Raw genomic sequence first — 14,911 nt, 5'->3', positions numbered from 1 at the left:
TGGAGAACTTGGGGACACAAGGAGCCATGGAGCCCAGCCTTCAAGGAGCACACCAAGGTGGAGCACATAATCGTAATAACAGCAGTTAAAGCTTGAGCTTCTTGCAGCTTAAAAAGTGCTATTGCTTATGTTATTTTCTCTAATTCTCTCATGCACTCTTTTATGAGTCAACAACAACAACAACAACAACAAAAACCCCTGAGATTCAGAGCCACACCACCCTGAGTGGAATCATGGTTCCTGTTTCCTTTAGCATGCTGGTGCTTTGTAAACAGTGGTTTTATTCTACCTGGGTGGTCATGACCTGTGTGAATTCCTGGGGTTCAGCGAAGATGGCCAGGGCCCCAAGCAAGCAGCTTTGTCCTCCTCTGGGTCTGGCTTCAGCCCCATTGTAAGGCTGCACTTCAGACTCCCTCCCAGACCAGCCCTCAGTTTCTGCAGGGAACAGGCAGGACAGATGCAGGCTGTACATTTCCCTCTTCTGGCTGCCCAGAGGGTAATTCATGAGGTAGTGGAAAGGTGAGCTGTTTTTGTTACCATCGCATCAGAAAATGTGATAAAGAAAAGCAAACACAGGCTTGCAGTCCTAGATGATAATTGACTCAATATGACAAGTGCCAGGGAAGCCAGAGGAAGGAACGGGTGGAAGGACTTCCTAAATGTGGTCTATACACACTCTATTATTTACCCAGGAATGATGTTCTGATCCATGCTACAGCATAGATCTTGAAAACATCTTGTTAAGTGAAATAAGCCAGATACAAAAAGACAAACACTATATCGTTCCAGTTATATGAAATATCTAGAATAGGCAAATTCACAGAGAGGGAAAGTGAATTAGAGATAGCCAGGGGCAGGGGCCAGATGGGAATGAAATAGGTAATTATTGCTTCGTGGATACAGAGTATCTGTTTGGGATGATGAAAAGATTCTGGAAATAGATAGTGGTGATGGTTGCACAACATTGTGAAATTATTTAATGCCACTGAATTCTGTGCTTAAATATGGTTGCTGCTGTTGCTGCTGCTAAGTCGCTTCAGTCATGTCCGACTCTGTGCGACCCCATAGACGGCAGCCCACCAGGCTCCCCCATCCCTGGGATTCTCCAGGCAAGAACACTGGAGTGGGTTGCCATTTCCTTCTCCAATGCATGAAAGTGAAAAGTGAAAGTGAAGTCGCTCAGTCGTGTCTAAGACCCTATTTTTTTCATGTCCATTCTCTGTTGTTGGAGATTTACACTGTGTTTACTTTTGGCATCGTGAATAATGCTGCAGTGAACACTGGTGCGCAAGTACCTATTTGAGTCCTTGCTTTTAGTTCTTCTGGGTATATACCTAAGAATATGCTGGATATTTTATGCTGTGTGTATTTTACCACAGTGAAAAAATTGAAAAGGAAAAGAAAGGCTGGCATATGTGAGATCACAGACGGTGAGAATGACTGGAAGGGCAGCTCGATTGTAAAAGGTCTTGCAGAAGAGTGAGATTTATTCTAAAAACTGGAACTATGGGGAACTTTGTATGAGGGTGACATGATTAGATTTGTATTTTAGAAATACAAGACTATCACTGTTACAAGGAAGGATTAGCAGAAAGAATATTCAAATGCTGGTACTAGGGATCTGGGACAGGATAGAACTATCTGTGTCCAGGATGAAGAACTGCTAAGAGGAAGTTCCTTTAGGACAGGACTTACACGAAGTTTATTTTTTAGCAGGGCTGAGCAACTCAGCCACCTGCTGGAGGTGGTGATCTTGAGTATCTGCCATATTTTTTACTTCTGTCTGTGGATCTCAGGGGAGGGAGAAAGTGGGACAAATGGAGAAGTAGCATCGGTGTATATACACTATCAGGTGTAAGATGGATAGCTGGTGAGAAGTCGCTGTGTGGCATGGGGAACCCAGTCAGGCACTCTGTGATAAACTGGAGGGATGGGATGGCAGGAAGGGAGTGAGGCTCTGGAGGGACGGGATGTGTGTATAATTACAGCTGATTTGCACTGTTGTATGGCAGAAACCCCTGGTGGCTCAGAAGTTAAAGAGTCTTCCTGCAATGCGAGAGACCTGGGTTCGATCCTTGGGTCAGGAAGATCCCCTGGAGAAGGAAATGGCAACCCACTCCAGTATTCCTGCCTGGAGAATCCCATGGACGGAGGAGCCTGGTGGGCTACAGTCCACGGGGTCACAAAGAGTTGGACACGACTGAGCGCCTTCACTCACTCACTCACTCACATGGCAGAAACCAGCACAACATTATAAAAATTAAGAAAATGAAAAATAAAAGAATATGAATGGCCAAAAAAAAGATACATGCAAAAGAAAAAAAGAAACACAAGCTGACTCCAGTCATAATCATTCCACTCAGTGTGAATCTTCAGTTCAGTTCAGTCACTCAGTCATGTCTAACTCTTTGTGACCCCATGGACTGCAGCACGCCAGGCCTCCCTGTCCATTACCAACTCCCGGAGTTGACTCAAACTCATGTCCATTAAGTCGGTGATGCCATCCAACTATCTCATCCTCTGTTGTCCCCTTCTCCTCCGGCCTTCTGTCTTTCCCAGCATCAGGGTCTTTCCATTCAGTATGAATAGAAATGACCAAAATGTTAGTGTGTCTAGCTTCCTGGATAGCTGAAGCGCCCTCTATGCAAATGCATCATTTTTTTTTTCCTGGAAACAGTTCTTTTGCTCTTCTTTCTCTATTTCTGTTTGTTCTGGGAAGTACCTCTAGACCCTGAGTACTGAGCCAGAAAAGAATATTGTCCACATTAACAATAGCCCTTTTGATAAATTGCAGAAGTCACAGATAACTTTTTTGAAAGGTGGGAGTGGATTTGGCGAAGTGTAAGTGGCATTGATTGCTGTTCAGCTCGACTCCACAGTCTGCGGACAATACTGCAGTGTCTTGTTTCCATCAGCAGGAATGCCTCCTGGTGTCAGGAACCATGCTTCCTCGTCTTTCTCTGAGATATCATCTACTTAGGGCAATTAAGAGGAAGATATAACTTCTTTGATTTTTGTGCCATCAAAGAGCTCAGAATGTTCTGCAGATATTTTGTTCGATGCATGAGTGATTATTAAACACTATGAAATGAACTGACAGATTCGGTCTTGCTGGACTGATGAACTGATGTTTAGGACAGACAGATGCACAGACACACGAGGCTTACAGTGAGGAAATCAAAGATGATGGTGCACCCCTGAAGCCCCCCCAGAGATGGGCTGTCTGTCATGGTGGTCCGTGAATATCTTGTGTTTTGAAAATGGCAGGTTTTGGCTTGTGATCAACAAGGAGGGGAATATGGTTACAGCTCGACAGGAACCCCGCCTGGTCCTGATTTCCCTGACCTGTGAGGGTGACACGCTGACCCTCAGTGCAGCCTACACCAAAGACCTGCAGCTGCCCGTCAAGACACCCACCACAAATGTGGTGCACAGGTGCAGGTAAGGAAAGGATACATCTTAATCTTGGAGTGAATATTTCTTCGTACAGTTTTGGCAAATTGTGGGCTGTGGAGGGAATTCAGAGAAATGTTATCAGTAATTGACTATTGATTGCAAATGTACCATATGTAGGGTCAAGTTCTCAACATGCTGATGATCTAAAAGAAGGTGGGAAAGGGGGCAACTTCAGAAAAATATGCGTCAATGTGGGACAGAGAAAAAAATGTCTTTAGCAGTAAACTATGGGAACAAAGGCATATTGACATAACATCACCAGAGGATAAAGAATGCAAATCGGGGCAGAAGGAGTGGAGAGAGGATCCTAGAAGAGGTGAGGTTAGATCCATGTATTACCTTAGGATCATCTCTGTGTTGCTTGGAAAGACTGGGAACTTTCCAAATTTGAGTTATGGAAGGAGTCACAAATGGCTATATGACCAATGATATTTAGTCCTAATGAAAGGAACTTCCAGAATAGAAAAGAATGTCTGTGATCAGAAGAGTGATCTGACCTGCAGATGCGTAGGGGTCCCTGTAATAGTGAGAGTAGATATTCAGCCAGGAGGCTGCTCTATACAGAGGCTCTTTCCTTAACATCAGAAGGACAAGGGGGCAATTATTCCAGGAAAAGTGGCTCTGTCTTAAGAAATCATGTCTAGAGTTGGGTTTTTTTAAATCTTATTATGGGAAAGCCAAAATGTGATCTGATTATACTGTTGTAATAATGTCTGCATTTTGAATTAAAATGCAACATGAATGCTAAATTAGTCCACAGCTTATTATAGAGAATAATAAACATCAAAAAAATGTAGTTACTTGACTGGAAAGAAAATGAGGTTACCTAAAAAATTCTAAAAACCCCCAAAACTCATAAAATGCAAAATTAGTATAATTTCCATAATATCAGAATTGTAAATATAATGTTTAATTTTAATTTGGGGCTTCCCCTGTGGCTCAGCAGTGAAGAATCTGCCTGCTAATACGGGAGACTCGAGTTCAATCCCTGGGTCAGGAAGATCCCCTGGAGTAGGAAATGCAACCCACTCCCGTATTCTTGCCTGGAAAATCCCATGGATAGAATGAGGCTGGCGGCTACAATTCATGTCTGATTGCAAACAATCAGACATGACTTAGTGACTCAACAACATTTTGGTGGTTTTTCTGATTATAAAAGTTATACATATTCATTGTTTAAAATTGGAAAATACCAAAAAAAAGAAAACCCTTCTGAGACAACCATAATTCATATTTTGATGTATCTTCTTTCTGTCTTTAATCGCTAATACTTTAAAAACCATTGAAATAGTACAGAAGACTGTCTTGAATATGATTCACATACTTAAGTGGACATGTTGAGTATTTTTCAGATTGTTAAAAAAAGTCTTCAAACATACCATTTTCATGTTGGTGTGATATTTCATCCCATGAATGTCTTTGAATGCCTTTTGACAAGTCCCCAAGATTAAACATTTGGATTGTTTTCAGTTTTTTTCTAGGTATGAAGAAGAATGTGATGAATAACTTGGCATAAATGTCTGTTCATATCTTTTATTATGTCCTTAGGGGAAAATTTTTAGCAGTGGTTTCACCAACAACAAGAGTATGACTCCTGTAGACTTTGATTTATTTATTTGGCTGTGCTAGGTCTTCGTTGCGTGGACTTTATCTAGTTGTGGTGAGCAGGGACTACTCTAGTTGTGGTGCGCGGGCTTTTCATTGCGGTGGGTTCTGTTGCAGAGCATGGGCTCAAGGGCATGCGGGCTACGGTAGTTGCAGCTCCCAAGCTCTAGAGGGCTGGCTCAGTCGTTGTGGTGCATGGACTTAGCTGCTCTGCAGCATATAGGATCTTCCCAGATCTGTGTCTTCTGCATTGTCAGGTGGACTCTTTACCGTTGGGTCACCAGAGAAGCCCTCCTGTAGACACAGAGAGTATATACATGCATTTGTATGTATATACATACATATATATGTATATACTGCTAAATCATTTTGCAGAGTGGTTATACCAGGTATATATTTACCAGCAGTTTATAAGTATATGTGTCTCATTTCTTTTTGACCATTATGTTAAGAAATCTTTTGCCATTTTTGTGAGAAAAAACGGTAATTTCTTATGATTTAATTTGTATTTTTGATTGTCTGAGGCAGATTTTTTAATATGCCTATTGCACTGTGTATTTCATATTTCTCCATCATCTGGTTCCTGCTTGCCTGCTAGGGTGAGATATTTACCCATAATTTCTTGTGGTTAACCATTTTTCATTTAACTATTGGTTCACTTGGAATCACATGGAAGCTTTTCCTGGTCCCATACAGGCTTTTGGTCCATTCCCCCAAAGACTACACAAGGGCATGTTGGGAAATTGCAAAATAAGGAGGCTTAGACATGCTATAGATGAAAGATGCCAAAAATGCTTTGAACTTAGATTTCCTTTAGCAACCCAGGCTATTCTCTTGTGAAGGAGCTGTAACTTCAGCTCACTTTCCTAAAGATTTGTGATGCGTTTGGAGGGCCAAAACTTTCCAAAGTTCATGATCATAGTCACTACACTTGTTTTCACAGCTTCAGATAGATGTTTTCAGAAGTTTTATGAGCCCAAATTCTCGTATCTTCTCATACCTAAAAAAGGCAATAAACTCTGCCCCTTGTGACTTGCAGCAACCTTCTACTAAGATATGTGCTTGATCGCGCAAATGCTCTGTCATCAAAATCACAAAGGAGCAGACCTCCTCCCACCTCTATGGAACATTTCCTCAGAGCTATCTGAGAGGCTGTCTCCTGGGCCATAGTCCTCAGTAAGTCCCCAAATTAAACTGAACTCGCAGCCCTCATGTTGTGCATTTTTTCAATTGACACCCCCAATTGGCCCCCTAGGTACCCCCAGCTCTTAGTGTACCTCACCCACATCACCCCCAACTCTGACTGGCTCCCGGTATGCACTTCCAGCACACTTTGGCAGACAGTACATACAGTGAGCAGGTACAGGTAGGTAGCTTAAATCTGCAGGCCCAGGAAAGCCCACAAACATAAGCGTTAGTGCCACTTTTGAAGGGAGAAAGGGAATCTGACAGCATTTGGTCTCATGGGTTTCAGGACTGAGAGAAAGCATACAAGCTTAAGAATCCTGCCATATAAGAGAGCAAGAAGCATGGAGTAGGTGTATCCGGAGAAGGCCTGAGAAAGTCTCAGAATACCCACCAGGACTGAGGCAAGGTGTTTCTCTCTGGAAAACAGTTGGTAAAGACTGGAGGAGGTGACTGCTACTTCAGATGCAAAGCCAGCAACACAAAACTCTAAGGAATGCAAAAAAATCATTCAAACATTATATCGCCGAAGAATCGTAATAATTTTTCACTAATCTATTTCAAAGACATGGATATCTGTGATGTGCCCGATTAACTGAAAATAGCTGTTTTAAAGACTCTCAGTGATATATAAGAAAACATAGACAATTTGATTAAATCATGGAAACTATAAGTGGACAAAATGAGAAGTTAAAGAGGTAGAAATCATAAAAAAAAAAAGAACCAAACAAATTCTGGAGGGGAAGAATAAAATGAATGAAATTAAAAATGCGGTGGAGTGCATCAACAGCTGAATGGATCAAGCGAAGGAAAGAATGTGAGAATAAACACAGGATCTTTGAAATTATCTGGTCAGAAGAGAACAACAAAAAGAGTGAATAAAACCTATGCAGTCTATGGGGATATCATTAAAAGAAACAATTTGTGAATTATTGGAGTTCCCATAGGAGAAGAGAGGAGAAGGCAATGGCACCTCACTCCAGTACTCTTGCCTGGAAAATCCCAGGGATGGAGGAGCCTGGTGGGCTGCAGTCCACGGGGTCGCTAAGAGTTGGACACGACTGAGCGACTTCACTTTCACTTTTCACTTTCATGCATTGGAGAAGGATATGGCAACCCACTCCAGTGTTCTTGCCTGGAGAAGCCGAGGGATGGGGGAGCCTGGTGGGCCTCTGTCTATGGGGTCGCACAGAGTCGGACACGACTGAAGTGACTTAGCAGCAGCAGGAGAGGAGAAATAGAAGGTGGGAGAAAGATTATTTAAAGCTAAGAAATTTCCAAATCTGGGAGAGATTTTCTATCAATCAATGTGATGAAAGGGCTTCTCTGGTTGGCAGAGATTTTTTAGATATGACATGAGAAGCACAAACAAGAAAAGCAAAAATAAATAAATGGGACTCCATCAAACTAAAAAACTTCTGCACAACAAAAGAAAACTCTCAGCAAAATGAGAAGAAATATTTGCAAAACATGTATCTGGTAAGGGGTTAATAACTCAACAGGATAAAAACGCAAACAGTCCAATTAAAAAATGGGCAGAGGAACTAAGTAGACATTTCATATAGAAGACATAGGTCCCTTGACTCTGTCCTCTTTCCCAAACTTCAGCATTTTCGAAACATGATCATGATTTACGTTAAATTATAAACCACTTACTTACTTACTTGATGTTTTTCTTTAAATTTATTCAACTTTTTAAAAACCTGAAATTTGGAAGGAAGGGTTAGTTGCTCAGTTGTGTCTGATTCTGCGATCCCTTGGTCTGTACGCCGCCAGGCTCCTCTGTCCATGGGATTCTCCAGGCAAGAATACTGGAATGGGTTGTCATTCTTTTCTCCAGGGGATCTTCCCAACCCAGGGATCCAACCCAGGTCTTCTGCATCTCCTGCATTGGCAGGTGGATTCTTTACCACTGAGCCACCTAGGAAGCCCCTATTATCATTATACCAGCCTTTTAATAAAGATTTCTGTCCAACTGAGTGAACCATATTTTTGCAGCAATTTTATTTTATACTAATACATTAGATTTCTTCTGGAGAACTCCTTCTCTTTTCAAACACATGATCTCATTTTATTCTGCCTGCATTCCTTCCAGGCAAGGAATCATAAGACTGCATCTGCGTCTCAGGTTTATAAAATAGATAAGCAATGAGGATTTACTCTATAGCACAGGGAATTACATCCAACATCTTACAATAACCTATAATGGAGTATAATCTGAAAAAAAGCTGAGCCAATATATTGTGCACCTGAAATTAACCCAATATTGTAAATCAACTATAAAAAAAATGCAGAAAAGAGGGATTGAACTTCTGTCCTTATTTGGGTTTCCATGTGGCTCAGAGTAAGGGCCAGGCTAAAATGATGTCTTCTGGTAATGAAGGAATTACAGCGACGTCACAGCGAGGTGCAACCTTTTGGATCTGTGCAGCATTGGCAGGGTATCCAGGTTGTCAAAGTCATGCCTGTTCTTTGTCCCTGTCCCTTGCAGAGTGCACGGCTTGGAGATCGAGGGCAGAGACTGTGGTGAGGCTGCGGCCCAGTGGATAACAAACTTCCTGAAGACACAGCCCTACAGGCTGGTGCACTTTGAACCCCACATGCAACCGAGAAATTCTCACCAAGTAGAAGACGCATTCTCACCCACGGACCAGGTCAGGAAGGCAGGCTTCCTTGGAAGTGGAGAGCATGGCACATATCTGCTGAGCTCAGTTCTCATCTTTTATCTTTTGTGATCTCTCATGACAAAAGCTGTTACTTTTGCCATAAGCTATTGGTAAAAAATAAAGCCCTTCCCTTGGGAGCATCATCTGTGTTTCTTGATTTGGAGGACTCTTGCATTTTTGCCCGAGAGCAAAAATTCCTATTTACAGAAGCTTCTGGTGCCAACATGGCTTCAAAACTCTTCTAGGTCAGCATCTTTCCCAATCCCTCTGTAATTTCATGAGGAATCCAGCCTTTTTACACTGGGATTGCCATGTTGTGTCAGATCTCAGTTGGGCAAATGAGTGTGGCTATGGAGATCCACAGATTTTAAATGACCAGACTGGCCCTTAAAGGAATAAGGCTTTAAGAATTCATCCTAAGAGTGAAACGTACAAGGCTTTGTGGCACCGTTGCCACAGCCATGTTGAATGCTGATTTGCAGGTTGCATGAAAAATACATATCCATAGAACCAGTGAATATTTTTTTATCATACCTAATGAGGTCATCAAACCCAACCACCTTATTAAAATCAACATATGAGAGTTCAGAGGATGAGAAAAGGGGAAGCTCTAAGATTCTGAGACCCCGTTTTCTTCACTCCATCATGCAGTTCCTGTTATCTGCAAGGCTATTTAAAGCTTCTGAATTGCTGTGACTTTGCTATAAAAAGGAATAGAGAAATACTTAGAAAGATTGCGTGGGGAGGTAGGGTGAGGGAGGGGCGGAAGGTTCCAGGAACCAGACCCCTGTGACCTCTGAGAAATGCCTTTATGTGTGTCATGCTCTAACAATTCTTCTTTCCTCCTCAGATCCCATACTCAGATGCCAGCCCTTTCTTGATCCTTTCTGAGGCATCATTGGCAGATCTCAACTCCAGGCTAGAGAAGAAAGTTAAAATAGCCAACTTCAGGCCCAATATCGTAATTTCAGGCTGTGGTGTCTATGCAGAGGTAACACTATGCCTTCCTTGCTCCTTTCCTTGGACTTAACTTTTTTTTTTTTAAGGTGTGAGTCTTTGATGCTTGATTAGATTATTCTGAAGGATGCATATTTTGGGGGAAGACTACAGTGCCTCCTGGTGGAGAAATGTACACAGAACAGGCTGGGGCACTCTAAGCTGAGGTGCCCAGCATTTTGGACTGTTGTGAAACATACAAGCCGTTTAGTTGCTAAGTCCTGCTAAGTCTTGCAACCCCATGGACTGTAGCCTGCAGGCTCCTCTGCCCATGGTATTCTCCAGGCAAGAATACTGGAATGGGTATACAAGAGACTCATTTTATGATTAAAAAAGCAAAAACGAAACTCCGCAGTTTACATGTGAAGAATAATGCACACTATCAGAGTCAAAATTCTGGGTCTGGAACTTTCTGGCTTGTGATCAACAAAGGACTGGGCGGGTTTGTTTTAACTCTGGATTCTTGTCTTCAGCCCCTTCCCTGTGAGGGTAAGATGGTCAGGACCACAATCAGATGTCCTTCTTATTATTGCCTCGAGTCCCTCACCCTTTTTTTTTGTATCTCTCAAAGTTTCCACCCTGGAAGACTCAATTCAGATTCCACCTTTTCCTTAAAACCTCCCCTGACCAGAGCAGGGCAGCCTGAAAATCTCTTCTCTAAACCACCAGCACCAGGCTTTCCTGCACAGATCAACCAGCACAAGGGTACGGTCTTGTAATGCTTTCTCTCCGGTTTTCTGGACCTTTTAAAAGGAATACTGACCATTCACTTTTCTTATGTGTATGTGCTGTCTCCCCTGCTGGATTTGAGGGGCACAGTCCATCTATCTGATTTGTCCTTAAAGTGGGCACCAGTGACCCAGGCCGTAGACAAATGCCCGAGGAACTTCCTGGGCCTGAGAGCTTTGTATTAATAAATGCTCCTCTGGAGATGCAGAGGGAAGTAAGGTTACTGGCCTCCTCTAGATTTGTTCCTGTCTAGCCAGGGGAGATGTCTTAATCCATTTTAGGCGAGCAGGAAAAGCTCTCCTACAACCTAGAGTAATCCCCCCTCTCCATAATCCCTCCTCTATTTCACCTGCTGCCTGCCTCAGCCCCCACCCTTGCCTTCCCTATAGCCTCCAGTCAGGCAGGGTTAGTCAAGGAGGCTTCCTGAAGGAGACAAATTTCATTTTTATTTTTAAATTTTTATTGGAGTATAGTTGCTTTACAATGTTGTGTAAATTTCTTCCGTATACCAAATTGAATCAGCCATCAGTTGAGTTCAGTTGCTCAGTTGTGTCCGACTCTTTGCGATCCCATGGACTGCAGCACACCAGGCCTCCCTGTCTATCATCAACTCCTGGAGTTTACCTAAACTCATGTTCATTGAGTCGGTGATGCCATCCAACCATCTCATCCTCAGTCATCCCCTTCTCCTCTCGCCTTCAATCTTTTCCATCATCAGAGTCTTTTCAAATGAGTCAGCTCTTCACATCAGGTGGCCAGAGCATTGGAGTTTCAGCTTTATCATCAGTCCTTTCAATGAACACTCAGAACTGAGCTCCTTTAGGATGGACTGGTTGGATCTCCTTGCAGCCCAAGAGACTCTCAAGAGTCTTCTCCAACACCACAGTTCAAAAGCATCAATTCTTCATCACTCAGCTTTCTTCAAAGTCCAACTCTCACATCCATACATGACCACTGGAAAAACCATAGCCTTGACTAGACGGACCTTTGTTGGCAAAGTAATATTTGTACCTATATCCCCTCTGTTTTTGGATTTCCTTCCAGTGTAGGAGCATTGAGTAGAGTTCCCTGTGCGGGTTCTCATTAGCTATCTACCTTATACATAGTATCAATAGTGTATATGTGTCCATCTCCATTTCCCAATTCCTTTCACCCTCTCGTCCCCCTTGGTATCCATATGTGTTCTCTACATCAGCATCTCTCTGCAAATAAATTTGTCTGTCCCATTTTTCTAGATTCCACATATGAGTGATACCATACAGTATTTATTCTTCAGAGATGAGTTTCAATTCCGGTTTTACAAGTGAGAGGAAGGGGAGGGTTTCATTTCAGGGGAAAGAATTGACAGATCAAAGGCAGAGGGCGGAAACAGGAAGGCATGATGTAAAGCCAGCCGTCACTGATGGAAATGGCTGCTTAGCTGTCGAATCCCGTGATGTCCCCCCTACAGGGGTGAGTCAGGGCTGGGGCTCCAAAGTGCTCACCTGATTTATATGCTTTGGCCCCAGGACTCATGGAATGAGCTTCTTATCGGTGATGTGGAACTGAAAAGGGTGATGGCTTGCTCCAGGTGAGACAAACGCGCTGCTGCTCGAGAAGCGGGGAGAAGGGGGGGAGTGTCTGCTTTTTCCAGTGTATGATGCCCTGTGTGTGTGTGTGCAGGTGCATTTTAACCACAGTGGACCCGGACACCGGCGTCATGAGCAGGAAGGAGCCACTGGAGACCCTGAAGAGGTAAGACTATGCAATTTAATATCTCTTCGAAGAAGCAGGGAGAACACCACGCGGGAGTATTCTTGAAGCAGAAGAGGGTACTAGTGACTGGGTAATTTAGGAAATATTCCGGGTGCTTTGGTCTCAGAATGCCTACTTGCACAACTAATTTTACTTTTCATTTAGAATTTGTGATCCGAGCACACCAGTTAAAAAGCAACAATATATGGTTTAGGTATTTTGACCAACTTTACGATGGACTTCCCATTAGGTGACCTCACAAATTCATTAGGTGTGATAAGGGCTTTCCGGTGCTTTAAGAAAGGCCCGACTGTTTTGGAGGAGCATGTTGAAGCATGCAGGAGTAAAGTGAAGTGATACCTGGGGTGTGCTGTTATTTTAGCAAAAGCACACATGGAAAAATATGTCAAATCTTGATAAATAGAATCTGGGTGATAATTAGGTGGGGATTCATTGCAGTATTTTTTTTCTACTTTTTTCTTTATCTTAAAAGTTTCACAGTAAAATTCTTTTAATGAAAGACAGTGACAGATAAGTTTAAATTGCATAGACCAATATTTACGATAATGTTCATTTTAAAAAGCTGATTATAAAACTGCATATATAGCATTGACTTTTTAATTTGATTTTCCTTTTTAAAATATATAAATGAATCTGAGTAGCTAAAAGGCTGGAAGTCTGTAAAATGAAACATTAATGGAGGTGCTCTTTTGGTAATGGAATTATGGGGAAATATATATTCTGATATGTAGGCTCTAAACTTTCTATAAGCAAGCTGCAGTACTTTAGCTAAAACAACAATTCATGATCCATGCCCTTCTGTGCTGTTTTCTGCCAAATCTGGAGCCAGGACATGGTGGAAACCCTCAAAGTGATGCTCATCTTCCTTGGTCTTCCATTTTGAATGCAGGATCACAGGTCAGGTGTCAGGTCTCATTTCTTCAGCCTCTGAGGCCCTCAGCTTGGACCCTGACATGAATCCTTGGGTATTACTTGCAGAAGAGGAGAGGGAAGAAGTGGGGGGGGGGTGGTTGGTAACTTCTGCTTTAGTCAAAGCCCCAGAAGACTTGAGGAAGGAATGAAGTGAACTTTGGCCATCTGACATAAAAGGCATCATGAAGAGCACATTAAGAGGAGGTTATACTGGGACTTGTGTGACCAAATTTGTTCCCCTGGAATGGGAGTCTGTTTCGTTCCATCTTTCACCGAGCTCATTGGTCTAAGCTCTCTGGACCACCAGTCTCCTTTAATCAGCACTCATCCCTCTCCTGGGTTTCCCTAGTGGCTCAGATGGTAAAGAATCTGCCTGCAATGCAGGAGACCTGGGTTCAACCCCTGAGTCAGGAAGATCGCCTGGAGAAGGGAATGGCTACCCACTCCAGTATTCTTGCCGGGAGAATCCTATGGTCAGAGGAGCCTGGTTGGCTTCAGTCCATGGGGTTGCAAAGAGTCAGACACGGCTGACTGTGTACACATACATCCCTCTCTGCTGATTCTGCTGACCCAGAAACTACTATCGGCCCCTCCCTGGCAGGCTGAAGCCTGGGGGTGGGGACTCTGTCCCAGACAGCATGTTGCCCCCAGGCATGAAGCCAGCACCTGCGGTCCATGGAGACCAGCGTCCTGCATCAAGACCAGGCTACAGCGAGGTGGACAGTCATTCCAGGGCCAGGCCACATGGCAGAGAGGGAGGTCAGGAGCAGAGTCAAACGAGGTGGGTTGGAGGGAGGTTGGGAGGGGAGATTCCAGATTACTGAGGTGAAGGGCAAATGGCTGCTTTTTCTTGGATCCCCACCATTGAGTGCAAATTTGCAGAAACATTCAAAGAGGAGGCTACACCTGGATGGGAGGGGAGTTTGGGGGAGAAATCATACATGTATATGTATGGCTGAGTCGCTCTGCTGTACACCTGAAACTATCACAACATTGTTAATCGACTGTGTGTGTGTGTGTGTGTGTGTGTCTGTGTGGCTTACTCACTCAGTCATGTCTGACTCTTTGCAACCCTATAGACTGTAGCCTGCCAGGCTCCTCTGTCCATGGAGCTCTTTAGTCAAGAATACTGGAGTGTATTGCCTTCCCTTCTCCAGGGGATCTTCCCAACCCAGGGATCGAACCTGAATCTCCTGTGTTTCCTGCTTAGCAAGCAGATTCTTTACCATCTGAGCCACCAGAGAAGTCCCATTAATTGGCTATATTTCAATACAAAATAAAAAGTTAAAAAAATAAGCTACAAGGATATATTGTACAACACAGGGAGCATAGCCAATATTTTATAATAACTATAAATGGAGTATTATCTTTAAAAATCATAAATCACTACACCTGGAACATATAATATTGTACATCAACTATGCTTCAATTAAAAAAAAGAAAAAAGAAGGAAAAAAAAAAGAGTTGGACACGACTTAGCAACTGAATAACAACAAAATGTTAATAGAACACCTAAGATTTATACATTTCACTCCATGTAAATTTTATCATCCCTCAAAAATAGTTAAGAAATTTTAACCCTAGGAAATGATATTCCAGCTGAACTG

At 42.9% G+C, this 14,911-nt stretch overlaps 1 protein-coding gene across 4 annotated transcripts in view; it reads left to right on the top strand.

Annotated features, from left to right (window-relative positions):
* Positions 1-14,911, top strand: part of MARC1 (mitochondrial amidoxime reducing component 1) — a 41,061-nt gene that overhangs the window by 543 nt on the left and 25,607 nt on the right. For all 4 annotated transcript variants that reach the window (XM_010853262.1, XM_010853263.1, XM_010853261.1 and 1 more), the window contains exons 2-6: positions 3,268-3,441; positions 8,738-8,900; positions 9,763-9,903; positions 12,146-12,207; positions 12,300-12,371. In XM_010853262.1, the coding sequence (XP_010851564.1) occupies positions 3,268-3,441; positions 8,738-8,900; positions 9,763-9,903; positions 12,146-12,207; positions 12,300-12,371 (612 nt within the window). The remainder of the gene's footprint in view (positions 1-3,267; positions 3,442-8,737; positions 8,901-9,762; positions 9,904-12,145; positions 12,208-12,299; positions 12,372-14,911) is intronic.

Source organism: Bison bison, unplaced genomic scaffold (genome assembly GCF_000754665.1).
Source record: "Bison bison bison isolate TAMUID 2011002044 unplaced genomic scaffold, Bison_UMD1.0 scf7180017864325, whole genome shotgun sequence".
Lineage (NCBI taxonomy): Eukaryota > Metazoa > Chordata > Mammalia > Artiodactyla > Bovidae > Bison > Bison bison.
This window is presented reverse-complemented; position numbering and strand designations above follow the sequence as displayed.